This window comes from Dermacentor andersoni, chromosome 10, assembly GCF_023375885.2.
Source record: "Dermacentor andersoni chromosome 10, qqDerAnde1_hic_scaffold, whole genome shotgun sequence".
Lineage (NCBI taxonomy): Eukaryota > Metazoa > Arthropoda > Arachnida > Ixodida > Ixodidae > Dermacentor > Dermacentor andersoni.
Genome location: NC_092823.1, coordinates 93832302 through 93857256, shown reverse-complemented (window position 1 = coordinate 93857256; position 24955 = coordinate 93832302). Strand labels below are relative to the sequence as shown.

Sequence of the window (24955 nt, the reverse complement as noted above, 5' to 3'; positions counted from 1 at the left end):
GTCTCTAGCCCACACCGCGTCGTCTTCCTGACTCTGAGCATTAGGCCTATCAACGAAGTTGTCAACCGGTTGGACTATACGGACACCAGATGCTGATCCCGCAACACCTCCCTCCCACCAAATAGAAGACACAGATCGGCGGATCCTGGCTTATTTTTTTTAACCTTCTCAAAAAGGCGAAACGTTTCCAACAGTCGTGGACTTCTTTTCACTTCTCCGAAAACCTCGGTCTCAAAACACAGTTTCTCAAAAAGAAAGATCAACATGCTAATACTAGTGTCCAGTCCGAAACGCAGATAAATAGCTATGCATAGAGAAAAGCTGACAAATCATTTTACACAATACTGACGGCAAGCGACACCAGGCTGGTTGAAAACATGGTTGAGACCATCCGCCTGACTGCTTGGCTTTCGAGCTGAGAGAAAAAAAAATACTTATAAAGTAATCGCTGAGCAATTGATACAGTAGAAGGCGAGAATAAATCCCACCGAGCCTTTTGTGCTCAAATTCTGCGAAGCCCGTTCCTTCCTCTGCGCGGGACTTGGCGTCCGGCTCAGCTGCAGGCGCGCGAGCAATACCGCGCAAGGTGCGAATCGAGCCTGAAGCCGAGCCAGGCCGATCCACAGATCGCGCGTCGTCGCACCCGGCTCTCTTTAAACGGCCACAAAGCGAGCTCGACACAATGGTCCGCGCAGGGGAAACGCATCCCGAAAAAGCCCTCCTCGACAGCTTTTGGACGACGCTGAAGGGAACCAAAGGCTTCGCGGCTTCGTTCGGTCTGTTCCTTCGCCATTGATGATTACGGGGGTCCACGACTCTGGGACGTTTGTTGGGCAGGGTGCGCGACTCGGGTCTTGGAAGAACAAGCAGTCGGAGTGACGTCACAAGATGGGGAAAAAAAGGACGGCAAACTTTGGATGGGGTGCCTGCGCAGTTGTAGTTCGGAAAAAGCTGTCTACATAGGTCGATTCCTTGGTTCGTTTAGTAAGGAGTGCTATGGTCGTTTATTAGTGAACTAATTAACTTGTCCCGAGCAAACACTGTCCAAGGCCCATGTGGTTACGTGGAGCTAGCTCGGAATCGTTCAAGCCCGTCATTCGCTTCTTTTTTAGTCGATTCCGGTTTACGAAGGCTTCGTTCACGACTAGGATGACGCCTGGTGTTCCCACAAGTGCGATTAACCAACCTAGCTTGGTTAATTAAGCTGCCTACCTTGGCCTTGAAGCAAGCAGCTCTGGATTGTTTGCACACTTTCTACTTTCTCCGAGTCCACATATATACGTACGGCTCTTCCACTCAGACCAGCTGCCCCGGCGCAGTGATACACCATCACGATCACTAAGCATCCGATACAAAATTTCTCACTTGACAATATCGGCCGGTTTGGAGCTAATCGGTGGGCGATATTCTGCGATTCGAAGGCGACCTTACAATGTCTTCTGTCACCTCTTCGTCGCGGGTCCTGTGAACAACTCGTGTCGGAGATACGAGAAATGCACCATCACACGATCACGAGAGGACATGACGTCGTGTTTCAGTGGCTGCCTGGCCATTGGGTATCTCCGGCAACGACCTCGTTGACGAAGCTGCTAGGAAAGCACACGAAATAGCAACCCTTGTTTCTGTACCTTTATAGCGGACTGGCGCAGCCCAACACTTAAGGAAGCTAGCGCACCGTATGACATTGGAGGAGTGGCACACACCTTTATTCACTCAACGTCGATTGCATTCCCTCGATCCATTTATGCAACTGCGGCTGTTACCAGGGCTTCCGCGTAACGAGGAAGCAATGCTGTGTCGCTTACGCTTGCGCGTCGCATTCACCAATGCATATACATTTTTGATTGGATGGCTGATAGCGCCGAGTGCAATGTCTACGGTGTCGAGGAAACTATGGAATATGCACTGTGCTACTGCCCATCTTTTCAAAATGAAAGACGTGACCTCTTCACAGCTCTCAATCAGTTACATAGAAAGCCTTTCATCTTGAACATGATCTTGGGACCATGGCCTCTCTCATATCGCAGCTACAAAAAAGCCACGAAAGCGCTGCTGCTGCGATAGAGTCACCATCTGTGATCCGAACTGAGTGACCGAACGATATCCCCAGTGCACTTTCTCTTCTTTTAATCTTTCCGTCCCCTTTTTCCTTTCCCCAGTGTAAGGTACCCAACCGAGCTCAGTCCTGGTTAACCTCCCTACCTTTCATTTATCATTTGCTCTGTCTCTCTCTCTCTCTCTCTTTAGAGCGTACTTGTGCACGCGAGTATTGAGAAAAAGAGAGCTGGGTGAACCGCTTTGTGCGATAGTGCGTGACGCCAGGCGGTAATGATGACGCGCTCTAATCGAGCCAGGTCTGGCGGCGCGGAGGACTATGCTAATAAGGACGTCTGCTAATGCCCGCAGAAGTCGGACGCTTGCAAAATGAAAAGAAGACATGCGGTGCATTGTAAACGCGCGTGTATACCCACGCCGACAGCTTTCAGCCCACGGAGAGCATAAAAAAAGAACAAACATTGTGCCTGAACTCAACCGAGTGCGCGAAAGCTGCGCGGAACCCTTTCATGTACGCGGGCATCCGGGGTTGACCCCGCGGTTCGGCTTTAATTTGCCTTTGTTTCGCTAAAATTCTTTCAAAATGCGCGATTTGTGCGAACAACTGCGTACAGATGGACCACGTGAGCAGGCGCTTACTGTTCCAGCAGAGGGCGCTTGCGGTCAAACTTTTTCTTTTTTTCAGCCGGGAAACATATGCGAGCTGGCTAGTCCGGGGCATTGCACGTCAAACACAGCAGTGCCCTTCAGAGTATACACCAGTTGGTGGCGAAGCACAACGCCCTCGTACGTATACTGAGTCGTCAGCTTATTAAGCAAAAGCAAGTCTGTGCTGAAGGAGATTGAGTGGATCGCCGCGGGAAAGAAGGGAATTGAGAGAAATAGAAAGAACAATACATGTATACATATATATTTTGAAAACGCCGCAAGTGGTAAGGCAGCACGATCGAGTAACGTCTGTATGCATCAGCCACAGTCCATGCGGAACAGATGGAAAGCACGCCGGAACATGTGCGACTTTCCGCTTAGAAGCGTAATGAACGCGTACGTGATGCAGCTGAGCGGGTTAGGTTTTGATGTAGTACTTGTTAGATGTGGTATACTTTACAGTCGTACTACGTGACAGTGCGCTTGAAATATACGCGTAGTAAAAGAGAGAGAAAAAAAAAACGAAAAAAAGAAACAAAAGAGAAAAGAGCAGGTTTTCAGCAAAAGGCAATGCGCAGCAATAAGTGCCGACGACTGCAAAGCGGCGGTATATATGGTCGAAGAGTGAGGAATCGTCGTCAACGACTACCTGGCTGACCGCGATCGTCTGCCACAATCGCTACCAGACGATGAAAAAGTAGCCATGGTCATATAGAGGCCATCCACGGCATCATGGTTCTGGCACTGAAATTTTCTGCGAACCCTCCACATGCTCTCCAAACTGTATTGTTCCAGCATTCGCGCAATAAAGGCATTTCTGCGATTAGTTATATTTTAACAGAGAAACTGGATATTGGCCCCAAGCAAACGCTTCTTCTTAAAATAATCATTTCAACCTAATTAAAAATGCAGCTGCAACTCGACGGACACCATACAACTCGGCGTAGACACGTTCTGATTTGTGTCGGCTGTGAATAAAACACTAAAGCTAAAAATGCCGATCCACAGTTCGACAGTGCACCTGCTGGTACGAAACTGATGCCACCCGCATCCGCACGTCGTCTGCTTCGCTCAGTGCAGACGACGTTGAACAGACAATTTGTCACCGCCCTCTCAAGTACCTCCCAACAACACCTCCCTCCTCACCCCACCCCCACTTATCTGGCGCAACTCGCAACTACTCCGCAACTTTGTTGAATAAGGAACAGCGCTCTTACGAAAGCAGATGCGAGAGCACGAGCAGAAAGCGTGATGAACCTGTTACCTTCTGGCCTTGACGCGAGCAGACGAAGCACATTGCTCTCTAAGACCGACACAGATGGCGCGCACACCATTTTCACAGTAACGTTACAGCCGTTGTGACAGCCGTTGTGAATTTTGCAGCCAAACAAAGGCGTCTATGCACCAACGGCCAAATCATTTGTAGGGTGTATACGGCGCACTCTAGTTGGATGATTTGGGAAAGCTTTCAGCTAGGGTAGCATAAACGCAAGCTAGATTTGTATTTTCGACGTTTCGTAATATGGGGAAACCACTGAGCCCTTCATTAATAATAATAATAATAATACTTTATTGACACAGAATTCCGCTAACACTAATACATAATAGGCCTGCCAAAGCCGCATTGGGCTTGAAGGGCAGAGCCGACAGACAGCGTTTAACACGATGTAATATCGCGGATAACGCAAGATATGCAGAAGCATTGTTAACAGGCACGGACACAAGGGATATACACAAACAGCAATGAGGAGGCATTGACTTGGCGCGATAGCCCTATAGGCACGAGAGCCTGATACAATAGTGGTGCTTTGCTGGTTCATGGAAATGCTTCGTTCACCTCAATGGTTGGCTTTGCGTTCTAGGAGTAGATTTTCTTTAGATTTTCACAGCACTGTTTCCCGTGTTCAGAGAACGCGCTTTTCATACCGTATAACCGTGTTTCTAGCGACTGCATTAGAACTCTACAGGGCGCGGAGATGGGGTCGTAATCACGCTAACGCTTGTAGATGTAAGAGCCAGAAAATTATTCAGATTCCCCGGACATTGCTATAAGGTTAGACAGACAGCAAAGTGAGAAGAAAGGGACGGTAACCGGGCCACAGTTTGCTTGGCTACCCTACGCTGTGGAAAGGGAAAAGACTAAGAGAAAGATAAGAGAGCGAGAGAGAGAGACAGGGAAGACGTATCAAACTCGTGCACGGGAGCAGACAGCGCCACGCAGGCGTAGATCAACGATGAGTAATGGATATACCATCACAAGTAGTGAAACTTTCCAAATATTGACAAGGCCGCCGAGCTGCTATTATATAACTTACGCAACCGACGAAGAGCACGTTTTCAGAGAGGATATATGGAAAGATACGGCTTAGCGAAAATTCTACTCGCGACTTGAAGCGTAGCGAATGTGCGCGAGAACAGCGAGCGGTATCACACTTAAAGTGATATGCCGCACGTGAGGATATATATTCAACTGTGGCAATTGCTAAGGAGAAACACAATGCAAGCTGCGAACACGTTACGACGGTCGTGACGGAAGACGCGCGCACGTATATATATATATATATATATATATATATATATATATATATATATATATATATATATATATATATATATATATATATATATATATATATATATATATAATACGCACGTCTTTCACAAAAACGCACTTGGCCTCTCAAGCTCACTTAGAGGGCTAAACGAGCAATGAAATGAATGGCACGGGCAATGACGCTGGTAAGAAAGGCCAGCCCTGCATGTATTATACGAGTACAGGCACCCACGAGAACAAATGATTTTAGACGAGCGAAAGAAAAAAGGAGGGGAGGACGTAAGATTGCGTCTGTTTTCTTAATCGCGTGAAATGGCGGCCGATCGCGCGCACGAAACGCGCGCAAGCTGCAGGCAGAAAAAAAAATGGCGCGCAACAGACGAGTGTGGCGCGTACGACGCGCCATCTGGTGTTCCATAGTCTTCGCTGAGGCGCACATCTTTCTATAGAAACGCGCTGTACGGAGGGAGCCCTTTTTTATTTTTTGCTCCCTCTTAGTTCGCGTGCACGTATCATCCATCTCAGCAACATTACAGCAACGTTATAGCACCGTTACGGCAACGTTACGGCAACGTTACAGCTACGTTACGACAACGTTACAGGAACGTCGTTCAGCGCCACGAAACCTAACCAAGCGTAACGAGGCTGCCCGGGCGCGTTGCGCCGCGCCGCAACTTAGTTCCATTTTTCTGAACGCCATTGCGCAATGTTACGGCCATAAAGTGCAGACCGAAAGAGGTAGCTACAGTGCCGCTAGCATACAGCGTCATAAAGTTATGATTGCTTTTCTTATCGATGCACCTGAGCACGCCTGTTGGTTATACGTAATAAATGACGCGCAGACAACGAGCCGACGACAACGCGCGCATGAATACATCTCGAGGAGGCGCTAGTATTTCTCATTGGTCGAGGCTGCCTATACGCTCTGCAACGCTATAGGGAACTACTGAGGTGGGGTTTGTAGACACCGAATCCATCTGCTGCAGCAATTTACGCTTTGCCAGCACGTTGATCGTCCGCCGCCATTATGACCGGGCACTGGCCAGTTATGGCCAGCGCCCGAACAAAAAAGGAAAAGAACAGACGGAGAATGGAGGAAGGTGTGTCGAGGGTAGAAGCGCTCACCAGTTATGGCACAGGAGAACCAAACAGTTAAAAAGTAAATCGCAGTCACGACAATGCCTAACGAAGTCCTATAAGACCTATAGCCTCTGGTATCATGATAAGTTAGAGGGGTTACGGATCAAGCATACGTTTTCCTTCTTTATTTTTTAAAATAAGGATGCACTTGTACCGAAAGAATGAAGGCCTTGCGCTTATGCGACCTAACTACGTGTGGCTACACACATACGTCCCAGAAAAGCGTTGAACCCGTAACCACTGATCAGGCACCAGAAAACACGTTCAGAATAGCGGCACGAAAGTTGGTTGACGTACTCTTGATGTCTATCACTGTACGCAAGACGTGAGGTATACCTGCATAAATCGCAACACAACCGGGTACAAGGATGCAGAAGCTAAGCAGTTGAAAACACACACACTTTAACACCACGTGTCTGAGACAGGTGCGGGACTTGCAAAAATCACGCCGGATATTCAGTTGCACCTTATGAGCCTGTCTATCGAATGCAACAAAAGTAGAAAAACAACAGAATTGCCACCTTCCGTATGTCTCCTCATATTTTCTATTTTTCATACCCATTGTGGCCACGTTCCCGGTATGCTTCAGGAGGCCGCACCAAGATGCGCACGTCTAGGTTCATCTCGCGACTCCATCACTTATACAAACATTCCTGCCCCATCTGCACCCCATTTCTCGCATTGCCTCCCTTCCCAGCATGCACCTATGCCCTGCTCTGTCACCACGCTCATAACTCTATATACAGCAATCAAAGTGACACAACCGCTTGACTCTCCCCCTCGCTCCCCTTCGCACTGTTTCCCCATCTCAATAGCAGACGACAAAAGCAGCAGATGCCGTCAGTCAAGCGCGCACGCACAACCGCGTGGCTCAACTTCTGCGCAAAAAAGCCATCAAAAAGCCAAGCAAGGACAGCGGTACGCGCGCAGAAGCGGACACGTTCTAGAGGGATGAGGAGGGAGGCGATGGGGCGCAGAAGCAAACAGCCGTCTGCCCCTCTGAGCGGACAGCCTGCTGCGTCCAGACAACGACCGGGCCGGCTGGATTAAATGACGTCATGCGTGACGCCACGTGCCGCGAGTGGCACGCGCCTGTTGTCACGACACGCCCGCGAAGCTCCGGGAAGCCGATGCGGCTATTGCAATTTCTTTTTTGTTTCTGTCCCTTCATCCGTTTGCTTCTTTTTTTTTAAGTGCGCGTCTATTTGCCACGAAACTTGATACATATATATAGTTACGACAAAAGCTACAGCTCGGCCTTTCGGAGGCCAAAGTTTGGACCGGCCAGCCAAGGGGCACGAAGGCGGAATACTAGGTTAACCTCTGTTAGTAAATTACGCTTCTCCAATACCAAAGCGGTCGTTCCTGCGATGAGAGGCGGCTAAGCCTTAAAAAGCATGCAGGAACCACTAGGAACAACAAGTTACGAGTGGCGTCGCCTCCGTGAAGTTTTCTCACCAGCTGGTAATGACGTCATGGATTTTAAGAGCGGCTACTCGGCTTTAGCTAAGTGCGTTAATCGGTAAAGAAAGACATTACGTGACATTTTATAGGAACCAAAGACCGTAAGTTCGAAGTATACCTGTTTCTTGAATCAACACGGCTATACATACGAGAAAAATACACAGAAATTAGTGACGTAACGAAAGTGAAAAGTTAGGATTACCGCTAAATCAGTCTGGCGTTACGGTTAATTAGACGTACAGCGCAAGAACATGACACGAACCGGAACAATCGGCAGTACGCGTGTGTGTTCCTCTCCGTCTTGTGTTAGTGCGCGGTCTGCCTATTTAACCCTGACGCACTAGCGTGAAATTAAAAACAAGAAACAACGGGCTGTTCGGCCTTCATTTTCTCCAGTAATGAAGGAAAGCTTTTTCGGATAAGGAATTAAAGGAGTGTTTTGGAACGATTACATTACCGATTCTAAACAGATATAGAGTTGGTCTATAAGTGCGCCTTTGTCAACTCTTACCGTCCTGGGTAAGACGTCACGAATGGGACGGCACGACTAAGCAAGCACGCACTTCAGCAGGCTGAACGCAGGGCAACGCAAGCTTCTCGCTGTGCCCCATTCTTCGAGGACAGACCCGACTTCCGTCAAGAGTAGCCGACAGGACGCGCCTAAAGTGTTCAAGGGGGCGTAGGTGGAGAACTGTCTCCGGTGGCCACCGGTAGGTGGCACTCGCTGCGCAAGTAGCGCGTTGCAACGTGGTTGTGGTGACTGCACAGATCTGATTCTTGGTACTACGCTGCCTAAAACCAGCGGTCCTGCCCCAACATCCCTCCTATCCGGCTGTCAATCCTCGCACCCTCCCCCAACCGTCCGTCTGCTCTCTGCAGCGCCCCCTGGTGCGCTTGTTTACGGACACCCGGGGTCTGCGCAGCGGTCTGCCTGCTGTGTAAACAGCGAGCAAAGGTTTAGAATGGGGTATGTAGGGGAGGGGCTTCATCCAAACGCTCGACGCGGACGCAAGCGTGTTGAGATAAGGAAGCCCGAATGCTGATAAGCATCTGACGCGCAGGACTTGGTCCCGCCAGGCTGTGCCACCGCCTATAACGGGGGCATTTTTTGGTCGACTTAAAGAAAGGCGCAGCCATCGGGTGGCGGACGTGAAAACGTAATACCTCTACGCGACTGCAGCGCTGTCTCCGGATGACACGTTTTTCGAGTCGCACTACAGCGTCGCACCACGTCTTCCTGATTACATTGAGGAATCGCTTAAAATTCGGCTTATGCCACGGGAAGTTCGGCGTCAGTGTCTTCGTCAGCAGTCAACCGTTTCAGCCAGAGCGCGAATGATGGGTTTACCAATTTAACATTAAACTTTTCACTGACTTTTTTTACTTTTGGTTTCAAACGTCCCTGAAGCTTCTTATGGTAGCATTTGTGAACGTGAACTTAAAAAGAAAAAGAAATTGACTTTCGTTGTCGGTTCACTTTAACCTATAACCTCCGTGTTTTCCATATACATAAAAGGGCGCACTATAGCGTGGAAGCGTTATATTTCACCCGGGAATTGTACGCCGAACGCTTAAAAGAAAACAATATCACTGTAAGGCGGATCGAACGAACGTCACACAATATGGTAAGACTTCAGAAAAGTTCTGAGTCCGCACATTCAGGGCGTCATGGAAGAATAATAAAAGCCAACTCGCAGGAGGACAGCGAAAAAATACAAATAGAAAACAAAGAACAAGCCGACCATTACGCGCCGCGAGCCCCGAATCTGAATGGCGAATCACGCGCGCTGCCATCTGGCCGTTAGTACAAGTGGATACGGCCACAGATGGAAAAGCACACACGCACACACAAAAAAAAAAACATAATCTCGCGCTTGCAAACACGCGAGATTTGGCACCACCACTAGCAACACACAACAGTCGGAAGTTTGAAAGACAGCGTCTAAAAGCCAGTCTAAGTGCGTACGCAACGCGTCAGTGACCACACCATACCGAAGCAACAGAGCAAAAAAGAATAAAGAGTAACACATTTCCAGGGAGGCAGGCAGCAGCTGTAAACAAAGTCGACAGCCGGCCGGTGAAGTGCGCGTGCAGAACACGTGGCAGTACAGCCTGCAATCTCATAAGCGCGATGGATAGATATAGATATGGGCCACGCGTCTATATACGGCCGGGGTGGGAGAGCTCTACGGAAGCTACGGAAGCAATCGATTAGCGGCACGCACCGCTGTGCGGCGCTGCGCGTGCTTCACACCTGGATGCCGGTACTGAGGGAACGGGAGGCGGGATGGGGAGCTGGAGTGTGTACCGGAACGCGGACAAGCCAAGCCGACAAGCGGGGTAGCTGACTTGGAAAAAGAAGAAAGGGAAGAACGAACCACAGAAGGAAAGCAATAAAACATTAAAAAAAAATAAGAGGTCCGAACTCCGGCTGGAAACGACCGGATAACAAGAACAGAAGTACGACTGCAAAAGAAAAAAGCCAAGCCACGCCAAATAACGGAGAACCGAAACAGACGGTAAAGGAAGAAACAAAGATGGAAAACAGAGGCAACTAAAGAGAGAGAAAATAAAGAAAGGACTCTTCCAAGTCAGGACAGCATAAATGAAGCAGCAAAATCTGCAAGAGACAAACCCAGAGTACAGCTAAAATGCTACAGAAGCAAGAGAGAAAACGGAATCCCCCCGAGGGGGAGTTAACAAGTGTGTTCTGGGTGTGTGACGCGGCAATTTTTCTGGGGGAGCGGGTGAGGGTCTATCCACAGTAGTCCGTGTAGGGTAGCTAGGGCGCGAGGACCCCTCCCGCGAGCCTGCAATCAAGGCCTTGCACACCGCAAGCCTTCGATTTGACAGACGGCTTCTCTACACCCTCCCGTTAACTACGAGGAGAGCTTATAGGATAATACAAGCAAAAGCCTATTTCCTAAGTGCAAGTCTATAAGGAAGGAAGAAAACATAGCCTGGCACGTGCAATCTACGTCGTTCATTTCTTCCCTTCCGTAAAGAGACAGGAACGCGTCAGCTTGTGGATAACCTCTGCCCAAAAATCAATAAGCGTGCGTCCCGAAAGAGCTAGGGAACTCGGATGCAAGAGAGCAGAACGAATGTACGAAGTCTAAAAGGGACCGGAAGCAGCTGGGTGCACGGGGTGCATGTGGTAGGGGACTCTACCAGCGCTTATGCTATAGGCCCAGAGCGCCGGCAGCGCCACCCCACGGGCGGCGAGGATGTCTTCTTTTATTTCGTCGTAGAAACTCCGCTTAAGCTTCGCTTAATGGTTCCACATCTGCGCGATACCCCTACCGAAGCAGAAGGGCGTTCAATGCAGACGATTTGCAAATGAAGTTGCAGACGCATGGTGAGCAGGGCAGCATACGACCTGCAGCAGTATTTTGTGCTAAGGAATGAGCACACGACGCGACCAAGTTGCAGACAACTTGCAGACGACCATGCGCAGGCGACGCAACAGCCCAACGCGTTTGGCAGCAGACGACGTCGTCGATCGTAGCTGAAGAGGTAAAAGGAGAGTTCGTCGGCACCGTGCCTGCAAAAGCGGTCTATCCACCCCAAGCTAGCAAAGTAGTAATATAAAGTATACTAGTTCGAAGGAACACAGGGGGCGACGTTCTATGCAACAAAAGGTTGCCGCACGCGCTGAGCGCGTGCCGGCTGCCACACATTGTTGAAAGGGGAGAGAGAGAGAGGCATTACGGGTGAGTGAGAGGAAGGGAGAGTAGACCGTAAGAACTTCCGATGCATCCAGGTGTTCCGTCAGTCCGGCGCACGTCAAGCCATTGTCCTCCCCCCCCCCCCCCCCCCCCCGCTCTTACTACATGCCAGCTACAGCGGGGCCGCTTCTGGTGTGCACATAGTACACGCGTGCATACACACGCACCAAGGCTGTCAGGTCACACTGCGCATGCGCCGTCCTGGCAGGCCCGTGGTAGGCAGATGAAAACAACGAAGGCCGGCACAGGAGGGGGCAAGATTAATAATCCCGAATTGAAAACCGAGAGTGGGGAAGAGGGAGGTGAGGGAGGAAAGCTGAGATTGTTGGTGCAGCAGGCGATCTCCTTTGACATCAGCAGAAAAAAAAAGGAAAGAAAAACGACACCACTGGCACGTTGGTGACTCGAATGATGCATGAGCGATGCAAGGCCAGCAGAAAAAAGATGGTCTCGGGCGAAATGAAGCTTAAAGGATACCATTACATACATATTCTCTTCTAGAGCAACCACAACTCAAGTTCCCTTCTACAGCGTCACCACGAGAAAGTTAACTCAAGCGAGTGAAGGAAGTGTACACATGAAGGATTGGATAAACGTCATTAAAGGTCTTGCAGGACGCGCGTCAGCGCGCCTGAAGGGTGCACAAATGTTTTACACCCTGAAGAATCAAGCCTCGTATGCGGTATCATTCCCTTCTTAGAAGGAGAGGGACTCGAGAAAGACCCACCGTTCACGGTTCTCCCAATACAATGAAATGGTTACCCCGATAATGACGTCCACAGCAAGCCGCACATACCAAGGGTCACGACAAGAGCTGGAGTATAGTATATTGCACATGTCAGGTTCATCACTCACCGGTTGCGCAGAGGGAGATGAAGGTGTTCGCGTGCCTCCGTACGGTGTCGCCGCGGTCGGCGAGTCCCAGCATGGCAACCAGGTGGTCTACGAAATCATTGGCCACTACCGAGGCGACGTCCCAATTGAGCCGGTTCAGCACCTGCAGTTCCCAGGCCTGCGACCGAAAGAACACGGCATCACTGTCAGCAGGGTATTCTGCACACCTTTAAAGGGACACTGTAAGCGGGATATTTTCAGCACAGATTATTTTCTACGCCCTTACGGGACCACTGAAGGTAAATATCAAGTGAAGCTGCAATAATTAATTGCCTTTCTTTAACAGCGTAGCGGCCACCCTCACCATGGCGCCGTAAGCTAGAAAATAATTTTAAAAAAAGAACGAAAGGGACGAATGTCAGCGCCATCGTGAAGTTTCAGCACCAGCTTGCGATCACGTCACAGTAGCTGGAGGTCAGCTAGGGTATCGTTCATTATATTTATCGGTAACAAAGAATTTAATTGTTTTCTAAAGAAACAAAGAGCACGACCTAAGAAATTTTCAAAAGTTTTCCTGACACCAAAAGAACCCAAGCATTACAATATAGTTTGAAATCGGTGAAGTCACACTGAAGTCTCCGCGTTGAAGCTTCAGCCCGAAAGTCGAATAAAGTAAGGTTGCCCCTCGTTTTCTTTTGTATTAACCAAACTTCCCTCAACCGAATGGACTAAATTCGGGTTTTGAAAGAACACGTTACCACTAAAGTGATTCAGTGTTGGTGTTTAGTGTCTCTTTAACCACTATGAGAGAAACTCCCAGTAAATTGCTCTGCAAGAAATCCGGCGACAAGTTCTATCAGTCAGGCCACGGCTCTAGCTCGGTGTCTCAGCTACACAAACCCACTTCCTCCTTCGGAGGCTGAGGCTCTTTTCTTGAAGCGTTCATATGATCGGCAAAATAACCTGCACCTACGCCGACCACTTGTGCAGTGCTCAGTGCGCTAAAGTTGGGACTGGAAGTTTCCTTGCATCGAGTCTGCCTTGCGACAACATAAGTTCCACGAGCCTATACAATATCTGGGCAAAGAATTCAAGTAGCCGCCGCAATCTTCTTACAGCTTCTTACAGCACTCAAGAATAAAAGCTCCCTTTAGGCACTGAATGAAATTATCAGGCAGAAACTCAGTAGAGGAGCTGTTCTTTTTGTGGCAACGCGCCAAAAGTTGACGCCTATACGAACGCGACTTTTGTCCGTTCGCCTGTCACCCCCCCCCCGTAATTTATGTCACGTGATTGCCGCACCTGCAAGGTGCGAGCAGAACGAGTGCTCAACAGGATGTCACGTGCACGTGGAAAGGAGGTGGGTTTTCGACCTCGATCTCTTTCTCCGCAAACTCCGCATTGAAAGCTCTAAGGCCCATGGTGAGATTATAGCTAACTGGGCATGCTGGTACCGATTCATAATTACCAACAGCGCGAAAAGGCGAAAGCCAACAGAAAGGACAAAGGCAAGTGCCCAAGAGCGCCATCACTACAAGCTCAAGCAAGTAACGCGAAACGTCACTGCAGGTGTCCTCGAGCGCGGTCGTGACCCTAACTTCACGCGTCGTTTACCACCGCCACCTGTCGAAAGAAATTTAAGAACGGGCGCAAGAAAGGGGTGAGCCGAAAGAAACATCACGTGTTGGCACCGTTGTGCCTGAACAAGGCAAAGCCCCGAAAAGTCTCGTAGCCCCACCAGTGCATGTGACACAAAAGCGCACCTTGCTCGATTTGAGACCGACGTTTTATATATATGCTACAGGTTCCCGGTCCGTGAAACCAGGGAGGTTGCCGAGACAACGTTGGGTGCGGCAAAAGTGAAAGTAAAGAAAAAAAGAAATACACGGAACTTAAAATGTCAACGAATAAGTAATCGACTGCTATTAAAGAGACGAGTATTAAAGAGACCTGGATGGCACGACGCTCCCGTCCGCGGCGTATGCTAGCATGCGGATTTAAAGGGCAGGACACAATGGGCAGAAAAGGTGAAGTAGAAGACAAGCTGAAAGCAAGCAGGAGAGAAACAGACGACAGGCAGGCGCGAAGCAGAAGTGATGCGCAAGAGACGCACGAACGCAGGTACGATTGATCAAACTTTGAGGAGCCATTCAGTGCGGTTCACCCGAGACCTTTTCCTCCAAGGCGGCGGTGGCAAAGCATTGACATAAATTCTCCCCCTTCCCCTATACACCCCCAGCAAAGTAGAGCTTGAACAAAAGCGCTGTCAGTTCCCTGGAAGAATGGTGCAATAGATGCCTCGCACGCACGCACGCACCGTGTTCTGCTCACAAGCCGTGGTCTGCGTGATTTGAGAGAGGAGGGTGGATTCGAGGGCAACAAACAGCAACCTGCCGGAGGCATGCAGGCAGCGAGCGACTTGAAGGGTGAAGCAGCAACAGATGGTACGCGGTTGTAGGAGCCAACGGTAGGGAGGCAGGAGGCGATACAACGAATAGAGAGGGTGTGGGAAAGGGGGGGGACGGCCCACGATGAAAAAGGTAACACCGGCAAACAGATAAAAAAAGAATGCGAAAAAAATAAATAACTGAAGGGCGGTGGGGTCACACAAACGATGTGCATCGCATGCAACGAAGCGACGCCGCAACCTGCCGAACGACAAGTGCATGGAGGCACGGCTTGCAAGGTGATAAATAGGCAAGCTTCCCCACCCACTTTCATTCTCTCTCTCTCTCTCTCGTTTGAAACTTTACCATTTTGCGTAATCTGTCCCCTTTCTATTTCACGCCATAGTCGCTAATATTTCAGCAAAGGTCGTTTTTCTTGCTTCAGTACGAGCCCGAGCTCAGCGTCGCCATTAACGCACGGCACGACTGAATACGGGTCACTGCATCCTTAAAAGGAAGCACTGCATTCTTAAAGGGTCACGTTAGAAAAAAACACGTTATTCGCAAATCGGCAAATGGGTTATGTGGCAAATGCGCCGGCGTGAATAATCGGCAGTGGATGCAACGAACTGTGGCCCCTCAACTTCGTGGGAGTTGAGCTCCCACTGACGCCATCTTCGTCACCGTGGTTCTGCATGCTAGATGTCCACTTGAGGACGAAGCCCTCTTGCAGCGATAAGTAATTACTTCTATCTTGCACAAGTGGAACTGCATTCTATGCCTGCGAATTTCGTAGCGGGGTAATTGTGTTTAACCGTATAACCGCCTGGCGTTAAGACACTGCGCTTCTTCGGGACACGGCCACCTCGTGTCACCGTGTGGCTTCCCAAGAACAATACCCATGGCGCTCAGGTGTCCCGACAGCCCTCGCCAGATTCTCACAGCCTTCATCATGACAGATCCTCCTCCATCTGTGGCGTTTTCGTATAGAAACGACTAGAGTACACGTAAACCAGGTCAGTGCTCCGTTTCCTTGCACTGACAGTTGAACGTGCGCAAAGCGCGATTCAGCTTGTGCTTACAACGAAGGCGAAACATTGTTTTGAGACTTCCCCGGCGGAAGCCTCGAAAGTTTCCCACGAGAACGCGAAAAAGAAGAAAGGGGCAGAGAGAACCAGGTCGCTCAAAAGTAACGGACCAATCAGCGGAGCGTGTGACCAGCGAAGCTTCTTCCGCACTTTTCCGACAAGGGCTGACGGGGAAATGTCAGAGCGTGACAAACTTGTGTGCGCCAGTGTTCAGGCGGTGTTCTCTTTGATCCCACCTAAGACGAGCCGGCGCCATCTGTAACATCTTAGTCGCCGAGGCAGCTGTCACGCAAGCTCGTGAGAAAGAAGAAAGCAATATTGTCATCCGCGTGATACCGCTCAAAGAAAAGAAGCAAGCAGTGCTCGCTAATTACATACGTATATCAAACAACGTGCATCGACGTGCCTTAAGTAGCGGTTGCCTGTGCATGCTTGGGCTCAAGTGGCGCATCGTCCGCTAGATGTCGCTGTGATGCTGGGGGTGAATAGCGCGCGTGAGTCACACAGCTCAGTCCTCGGTGCGATATTTAGTGATGGGTTTTAGAAAGTGTGAGTAGGAACATTCCGTAGTAAGTAAATGAAGCAACCATACGGTGAGAAAGAAAACGTTAAAAATTGGCTATTAGCTCTCTTCTGAGATGTGCAGTTTGCCAAGGATTCGCGCTTGTATGGTCATTTTTCTTGCCCTTTCTTTTTTTTTTGCGTATACGGCTTTACATCCAAATATAGGAACAGAGAGACAGAGCTTCGGCCTCTGCATGTGTGAAACCGTCCTGAACAAAGCAGCTGTCACGCAAGAAAATAATTTAAGCAGAAGAAATCTCCGCAAGCTGCCGCGATGATCTGAAAATTAAAAGCAAAGTGACACCGTCCAACGTCCGCAAGGTTGAGGACAGCTGTGTTCTGAGACGTCTGGATTCATCGTTTCTATTTGTTTCCTTCAGCTATAGATAAATCTCGTCACGCATGGCAGCTCGCGCAGGCTTACTGCGTTGGCTCACTTCGACAGGTACGATGAAGGCACACACGTAACCATCGAAGGGTATGCTACAGATTGCCGTCTGCTGTCGTCGCCAGACAGACAGCGCTAGAGGCGCGGCAAAGTCACGTGACGGCGGAGACTTAGCCGCAGCCGATGTTAAAGCCAAGAAGGGAAGCTGAGCGCCCGTAAACCCTACCGTGGACGAGGAGCAGCGTTATAGTCGGTGTACTCCAGCAAAAGAGAGTGATGGCAAGGCAGATCTTCCATCATGGCGGAATCACAATAGCGTATTGTACCGGATATGTCGTAACGCGCGCACTTGGCGTCTGCTGGCCAACACGTACATAGGCGCAAACATACGCACGTACACACACATTCGGGATTTGGACCTAGACACACACACACAAAAAAAAGATGCCAATTGTTCAACACCGTCTGGTTTCTTGCACCCGCGATTGGAACCTGAAGGCTTCGATCGTCAATCGGCTGCAGCTGGAATCGAACGTGTTGTTTGCGGAAGGCTTTGTGCGCTTAGCGAGCGCTCTTGACATTTGCTGGTGGTAGGTGATGGCCTTGTGCTATAGCTGAGCAGTGCGCAGACTGGGAGCTGTGTAGCCGGTACTACGATAGCCGCAGGGATCGGGAGAAGGTTGTAGCATGTACGTGTCACTAGAGAGTTTTAGCCTGTCGGTAAACATATTGCAGTTTAAGGCCCAACCACAAGGGACAAGTTTCAGATGGATTTCCGGCGCCAGCCGGCTTTCATGATTCGCTAGCCACTTCGGGAATCGGCGCTGTGATCTGGCATGGACAGATTTCGGCGACGAACGAATGTTGCATTGTTCTTGGTGATGCCAGCCGCCTGACGCCGGTTAGGGTCGCCGCCGAAAATTCGTCGGGAACTTGTTGCTTGCGGTTGAGGCTTTAAGGAAAAAGGGATACGTCTGCCGCAGTAGTAGCGCCGGTAGTGCCATCTTTTGACGCTTTCCTCAAACGCAACACAAAAAAGGGAAACAAAATGCCCTATTTGCTAGGGATTGTTGACGCTAGCCCCTTTGCACGAACACATCGGTAGAGGATGATTATTGTAATTACAGCTGTGTGCTATAGATAGTTGACGTTAGTGTCACGAGATGGCGACACCAGCGCTGCTGCGCGCGTCTCTATCCTCAGGTTTCTGCTATTCTGTGAAAAGTACGTTTACGACTATACGTACAAGCTTAAACTTATTATTAACAGAATACAGGGGACGTAGCCGCGAGCAGCAGGTCTAGTGGCCCCCCCTTGTACCTTTCCTCTCCAGTACCGCAGCTTCGAGTACCAGAGCTCACAGAGCTGTATTGTCACTACTCAGCCGCTGTCGTAAAGGCAGTGACAGCGATGCAGTCATTAATATGTATTGATTCCTTGTTTCTACTTCTAGGGGACCAGCAATGCATGCACGCTTTCTGGTTGGTCAAAGTGCCACACGATGTGACTACAAACGCAGCTGCTGCCGTCCCCATCAACGGTGCGCGGACTTATTAAAACTCTCAAGTTACAGCATGTCCGAACTTTGTCTCGGAGCAAGAACTTCGAGTCGTCTTGCAGTAACATTGGCTTCGCGCACACCCATTCACCCACGGGATGGTCCGACCACTCCGAACAGACGTCTGCGCATTCCAGACACAGCCCAAAGTGTTGACAAGAACTAAGGAGGCCGGCCGCCTCAAAGAATGAGAAAGCGGGTACTATTTATGTCAGGCAATTACGAATCACCAGAATGTCTTTAAGCAATGCGCGCGCGCGTCCGGAAGCGAGAAAAGTCGAAATTCTCAGCAAAAAATCACAAGTTCAAGCAGAAGACGAGCAGTTCCTCCTGCACCTCCTGGCCCTAACAGCTGATTTGCATAATCGTCGGCCCACGGCGCCCCACCGAGCCAGTGGAAGCCACACCGGCAGGTTACATCACGCCGTCCCGTTAGCGCGTGGTGCCGTTGCACGGATACGCACGACAATGCCGGATGTCGGGCTCGATAGCGATCTGGGCTACTGCGTAACGGTGAGGTGAGATAAGACGGCGGAAAAGAAGGTCATTTGTCAGGTGGCACAAAAATTGGCCAAGAGATAACTAGCCCCATGATGGCCGCAGTGTGGCATAAAGATGGCGCAATTGCGCGCAGCTGACCCAACATGGAGGAACTTCCTCCCCTCTAACTCTGTAACAAGAGCGACCCATAGAACTTGAGGTTTTTTGTTTGTTTGTTTTTCGCGGTGATTACACCTTGACGAGCGGAATCGGCGGGAAGGCATTGACCTCAGCCCACAGAGGGAAGCGGCGATGGGAAAACGAGGGAGGACGGTGGAACGAAAGCGAAGCAGAGAGAATCATCAACATAATCGGAGACGACAGCTATAACACAAGCGACCAGAAACACCAATCAAATATAAATACATCCACGTATAAACCAAAGCGGGAGAAGCAAGCGCGAAGTAAACACCTGAGCAAGGAATGTGGCTGTCAAGAACGGGAGAAAGGAAGAAAACAAACGAAGATATAATCGTACAGAAGGGTAGCAGACAAAACAAGCGCGGTCGGAAAACGCTCAGCAAGAAGTCAAAAAGTAAAATGGTACAGAGGGCGAGGAGGCGAAACAGGCGGACAACGCTTAGCCAGCAGACGACAAGCAGAAGTGGACAGGAGAGAATGGGGCAGGAGGGAGAAACGGTGCCAGACGCGGACGACGTCAAACAGAGACAAGAAAAGTAGAAAGCTGTCCAGACGTGGGGGGAAAGTCCCTTCTGACGACAACAAGCAAGCCCTCAGCACACGTCGGCCATGCGTTCGGCTGTCCATCGGTCGTCAGCAGGCACGTGGAAGGTGAGGACACAAAGGCCAGTCTTGCTCCGCAAAACACGCACAAAAAGTGACGAGACGACCTTCCGGGGACAACCCTTTCTTTAACAACGGCAGTGGAGTGAAAGTGTCAGATGTCGAACTCGTCGATTATGAACTTGAACGGAGGTCCGGTCATCGCTTGGCCCCTCCTTCGACGCCTACACAGTGCCGCTTGTTAAGAGTGACCTTTGACCCCCGCTGAGAGGCTTCACGAAGGCTACCCTTACGCCGCTCCCCCTCCCCAGGCCCCTATTCGTATCCGCGTTGCTTTGCTTTTGCTTTTTCTAAGTGTGGCGGCGGTTGTAGTTTTCTCTCGTGGAACGCTGGATTAGAACGAAGTATTCACCGCCTTTCGGACTGGCCATGCGCCTGCCTTTGAAGTCACATTCGAAACGCGACCGCTACCGTAAGCTCCGCCTCCCGTGACCCCGCTTTACACCCGCCGTAACTCGTACGCTCACCGGGGGAGTTCCGAGGTCATTCGACGTTATCATAGCGTTAGCCAGGTCCCTTCCCCTTCCCTCTCGTGGAAGCGTAAAACATCGAACCGGGAAAGCAATGAAAACATATTTGGAACCTTTACTGTACGGGCGGAGTGAAACTAGCGTCTGATTTCACGATACGACGCAGGGTGAAATACCGTTGAGGTGGCCCTAGAGCGCACTTCCAAAAAAAAAGAAAGGCACTCCTCGAATAGCCGAGCCCACTTATACCAAACGACTGTCTGTACTGCACCACAATAACATCTCGTTACAGCTCTCATGCTAGAAATCTCGCAGACGCGACAGAGCGTCTTTGAGCTGTCAACAGCTAGCTGACGCTGTTGGAACACTATACACGTAATACAACAGGGCGGTCGGAGGGGGGCTTCACCTGTATCTCTTGTGCGGTGACCGAGCAGTCGGTGTAGTACACGAGCGCGTCTACAGCCAGGGCGCGGGTCTGACGCAACTTGGAGGCCAGCAGGAGGCAGACGCAGCCCAGCAGCTGCAGGTGCAACTTGCGAACCGACACCACGGACAGGTACCGGTCCAGCAGGTTCATGGCCGTCGGGAACACCGAGTCCTCGCAGCCCTGTTCCTCGCACACCTGAGCGTTGGAAAAAAACGGAACTATGTGTTAACGGTCAAGTACACCGTATAGAACAGTGCAACATGAGTAAATAACACTTAGGACAGGTAAGCAGACGATGCGAACGGTTGCGAAGAACGTCGGGTATATTGAGGGGCCCTCCTGAAGCTAAAGTTACGAATGAAACAGTAATGCGAAACTGCGGAGCGAGATTTCAGCATGATGGCATATATAACGAATGCAGCTCGGTTGAGGAATGAGTGGGTCCAGGACAAGGGATCTTTCAGACCCTACAACAGCCGTCTCTGGTAAAACAAGCTCAGGCAAGGAAGCCCGCGAGACACGGTGTGGGGTGGGGCAGGGCTGAAACAACAGCCTGTTTACAAGTCGGCTCGCACCGTGCTGGGTACGTCCTGACTACACCACTGGAAACCATATTCAAGGGACATATTCTCGGACGATCACTTCCGGCGATACTATCACTTTCATGCGAGGTAGTACACGGGGCGTTGGATGATTCCAGCGGTTTTGCTCAGCCACTCAATCAGCTCAACAGGCTTTGCTCAGCCAGGCAATCAGCGCGCGCTGAGATATCCTTGAAGGTTTACGTCCCAGAAAAACAACCCCAATTAGCTGCTCGCGCGAAGGCTCGGTAGAGCGACATCGTTACCATGTGGTCGCTTTATGATATACCGTCCGCGGAAGCCCTCGTTGCAACACAAGAACGCTTCGAACGAGCTGTAGTTGGAAGAAGCGTCGGAAGATGTCGCTACTGGCGCTGGTACTGGCGTACACGGCTCCAGTAGCCCGACAATACGTAAACTGTACTACGTTTACTTGTCCGTACGCGTATTTCAGTTTAATGAACACCAGGGACGTGAGCTGTTGCGCTGGAGGCGCCATTTTGTAGTGCGAGAATTCTTTTTCTTTATTGGTTTATTAAAATACTTTCCACGGCCAGAAGAGAGCACACACATCTATTATTGCAGCGCCCGACGATATTCTACTTTGCTGCTGGTGTGAAGCGTCGGCAGCAACATAGTCATTAACGAACAGCGTTTAGTTCTATTCTCCTTGAACGAAAATCAACTCCACACACAAAACGATGTCGCAGTTTCGCCCTAAAGGCGAAGCATTGATAGCGATAGCAAAGTATTAGGCAATTGACCGAAGCAAGGTTCATAGCTTTATAGGCCGTGTAAATCGCAGTAAACAGTCACTTATTAAATTAACAAGCATATATTCCATCACGCGGTAAAATTTCTCAGGTGGGCCAAGTCAAACGACAAAAACTGCAATAACTGAACTCTGACAAGCGGCCACCTCTTGCATTACATCTGAGCCTCTTAAAAGGAAATAATAATAATAAAAAAATCTGCGCGAGCTTCATGCGGCAACAACGCGCTTTTAAATTAGGGATCAAAGTAATGTATACGCTAAGCTGCAATGCGACAGCTCCTAACTCAGCCATGCTGTACCTGCAGAAATTCACGGCCGCACCGGTGTCAGCGACGCAGTGATGACGTCACTTAACTATTCGAACACGTTAGCGTTACCGACTAACCTGCATTCGAAATAACGCCGAGACGTTATCAGGCACCACTTGTCGCACTGGGAGAAAAATGTCTGAGATACTACAATCCAATATATACGCTACCAGAAATGGAAAAACAAATCACGCTTCAAGTTAATATAACTGAGCTCTGCAATATAACACTATAGCAATATAACAGCTGAGGTCTGCAACTAACAGGCTAAGCTACCACTCGACTGAATTGAGGAAAAAGCATTTTTTTACTACATGCACGCGCGATAATATGAAGGGGGAAATAAAAATTACCCCCACAGCCCTTGTAGCTATCAAGCGCGACACAATGCAACACGTGATTTTCACGACACAAACTGGGTGTAGTATAGATATAAAAAGAATAGTGCAAACAAACAAAACATATATTTGAATTGTTATACAAGTTCGTGTTATTACAAAATGTATGCCTGATTGAAGTTGACAGAAAGAATCAGCGGCGAGACGCGTCTTAGAAGTTTGCCAATAAGACGGTTAATAAATTTTAAAATGAAAAACGTCATCTTTCTAAAAGCGAAGGAAAACCGGTATTGAATACGCAGGTGTCCCACGAAACGCTAAAAGAACAAGAACAATGACCCACATTCAAATACAACCCTTTATTTTGGAATCAAGCTGACCGTAAGGCCATAACTGTTACCGACCGGTTGTCACGAAGCGGTCGCCGTCATTTTTCGAACACGTTGCTAACCCAGTGCCTAGTTATATGAAAAGGAATCGGGACATAATCCACTTTCGGCCAACCTCGCATAACTCGGTAATAAACATTCACACTTTATTAACCGATAGTTACAAGTGACGATAGCAGTATTTCATCGCTCCCTCGAGGCTTTCAAAACGCGAGAACTAAAGAATTGGAACGAACTATAGCAGAATGCGGCGACCTACTCCGACGCTGAACTCACGCCATTAGCTCATGCGAGCACGCCAAGCGGTTCAATGCGACCACGAAGCTGTACGTACACGTAAAGACGCTGAACTGCGTTTTTAAAGGTGGTTTACGCAAACCACATTACGCTGATTTGCAACTGTACTAAGAGCGATTTGGTGTTATAACAGAAATTTGCACGACTTCGATTCGTTTCGACGAAGCGGCACGGATACCCCGTTTCACTTTATTTAACGGGCTCGCCATGACAGACGGGAAGTCGTATTTCCTTTTTTTTTTTCGCATACTAAGCTATACAATAGAAAACACGTCACTCCCAATGGTGTAACTTCGTGAAGAAAGCTACTGCTCTTGGCCGAAATCCGGCAATGCCGGCGTGGCATAGCGTCACAGACTGGCCGTGTGGTTAACCGACGAAAAAAAGAGTTTCGGAAGTGACACTTTACCTCGGACATCCACAGTGCCAGCGTTTTCCTCATCGGCGTCTGAACCTCCGTCTGCACGCGCCTGCAGTAGTCGCACGTGACGGCGTAGCGATCTTGAAGTCCCAGCAACCTCGCCATGACAACGGCGTCACCGACGATGGCCGAATCGTGCGAAGCTCTCGGCGTGTGTCCCAGTTGCGGCGCCTCCATGCACATGAGATCGACCACGTCTTCCATGGCCGGCGACTGGTTCGCGGGCAGCAGTTGTTGCGGCGCCGTAGGACCCAGCTTGGGTGGTTAATCCGATCGGGTCCCAGTGACAACGGGCGCGGCGAGATGGAGAGACTTAGAAACAACGACGACCACGCGGGCGAGCTCTTATCCGCAACTTCGTACACCAACTCACCCACACGACCGAACGCGACGGCTGCAAGCAGTCGTCTGAGTTTCGAAGAGCGAGTAGCGTGGGGTAGCGGCCGTAGCGGTGAGAACTCCGAGAGGGTGGGGAGAAGGCGAGAGGGGCAATACTTTTCGGCGAGGAGGTCTCCCTCGCCTTTCTTCTCTGGGGTGAGGAAGACGACTGCGAGGAGGTTTAGGTTGAAAACCAGGAGGAAGGTAAAAGTGAGAGAAAGAAAACAGGGTGTAGGGGGAGCGCGATAAAGTGGAGGACCGTCGGCAGATGACAGAATGCTCCCAAAGATGTGGACTCCTTTTTTATTTTTTTTGTACGCACATCGCCAGTATGTGCGCCGTCTGGCTTTTGTCGGTTTACGGGCCGGCTAACCGCGGTTAGCGTGCCGCGTTTACCGATGCGACAAAGGTGTGTTCACAGTGGCGATTGACAGTGGTCGTGCGACCCCGTTTTACATCACTTTGTCCTAGAGGCCGACTTTGCACCGCTGAGAAAGCCAACTAGTTTCAGGTTGTGTACATGCATATTATATAGAGCAGCCTCTGTGGAGAACATTACGCTGGAAAATTCGACAGGATCAGTCACGAGTACGCTGTAAAAGAATAGACGTTTTTAATGTTACTATCATTATTCGGATACTTCACGCACTTCGCGACTCTAACCAGTTTGTGTTGGGTCACTGGCTAGTCCATGGTCTAACGTGCCGAGCAGCGGGCTGCTGCGCCGAGGGAACCGAGTTTGGGACCAACCACCGGACCAGCTTTGCTCACTGAGTTTCTAACTATAGGTATGTTCCGCTCTTCAATCACTGAAAA

At 49.8% G+C, this 24955-nt stretch overlaps 1 protein-coding gene across 1 annotated transcript in view; it reads right to left on the bottom strand.

The window, feature by feature from the left end:
* The window catches only part of LOC126544401 (G1/S-specific cyclin-D2-like), a 30091-nt gene extending 5360 nt beyond the window's left edge, over positions 1–24731 (bottom strand). Inside the window, exons 1-3 of the mRNA XM_050191717.3 lie at positions 23750–24731; positions 20632–20847; positions 12445–12601 (exon numbers count right to left, since the gene is read on the bottom strand). Coding sequence (XP_050047674.1) covers positions 12445–12601; positions 20632–20847; positions 23750–23965 — 589 coding nt within the window. The 5' untranslated portion in view covers positions 23966–24731. The remainder of the gene's footprint in view (positions 1–12444; positions 12602–20631; positions 20848–23749) is intronic.
* Positions 24732–24955: the final 224 nt, after the last annotated feature.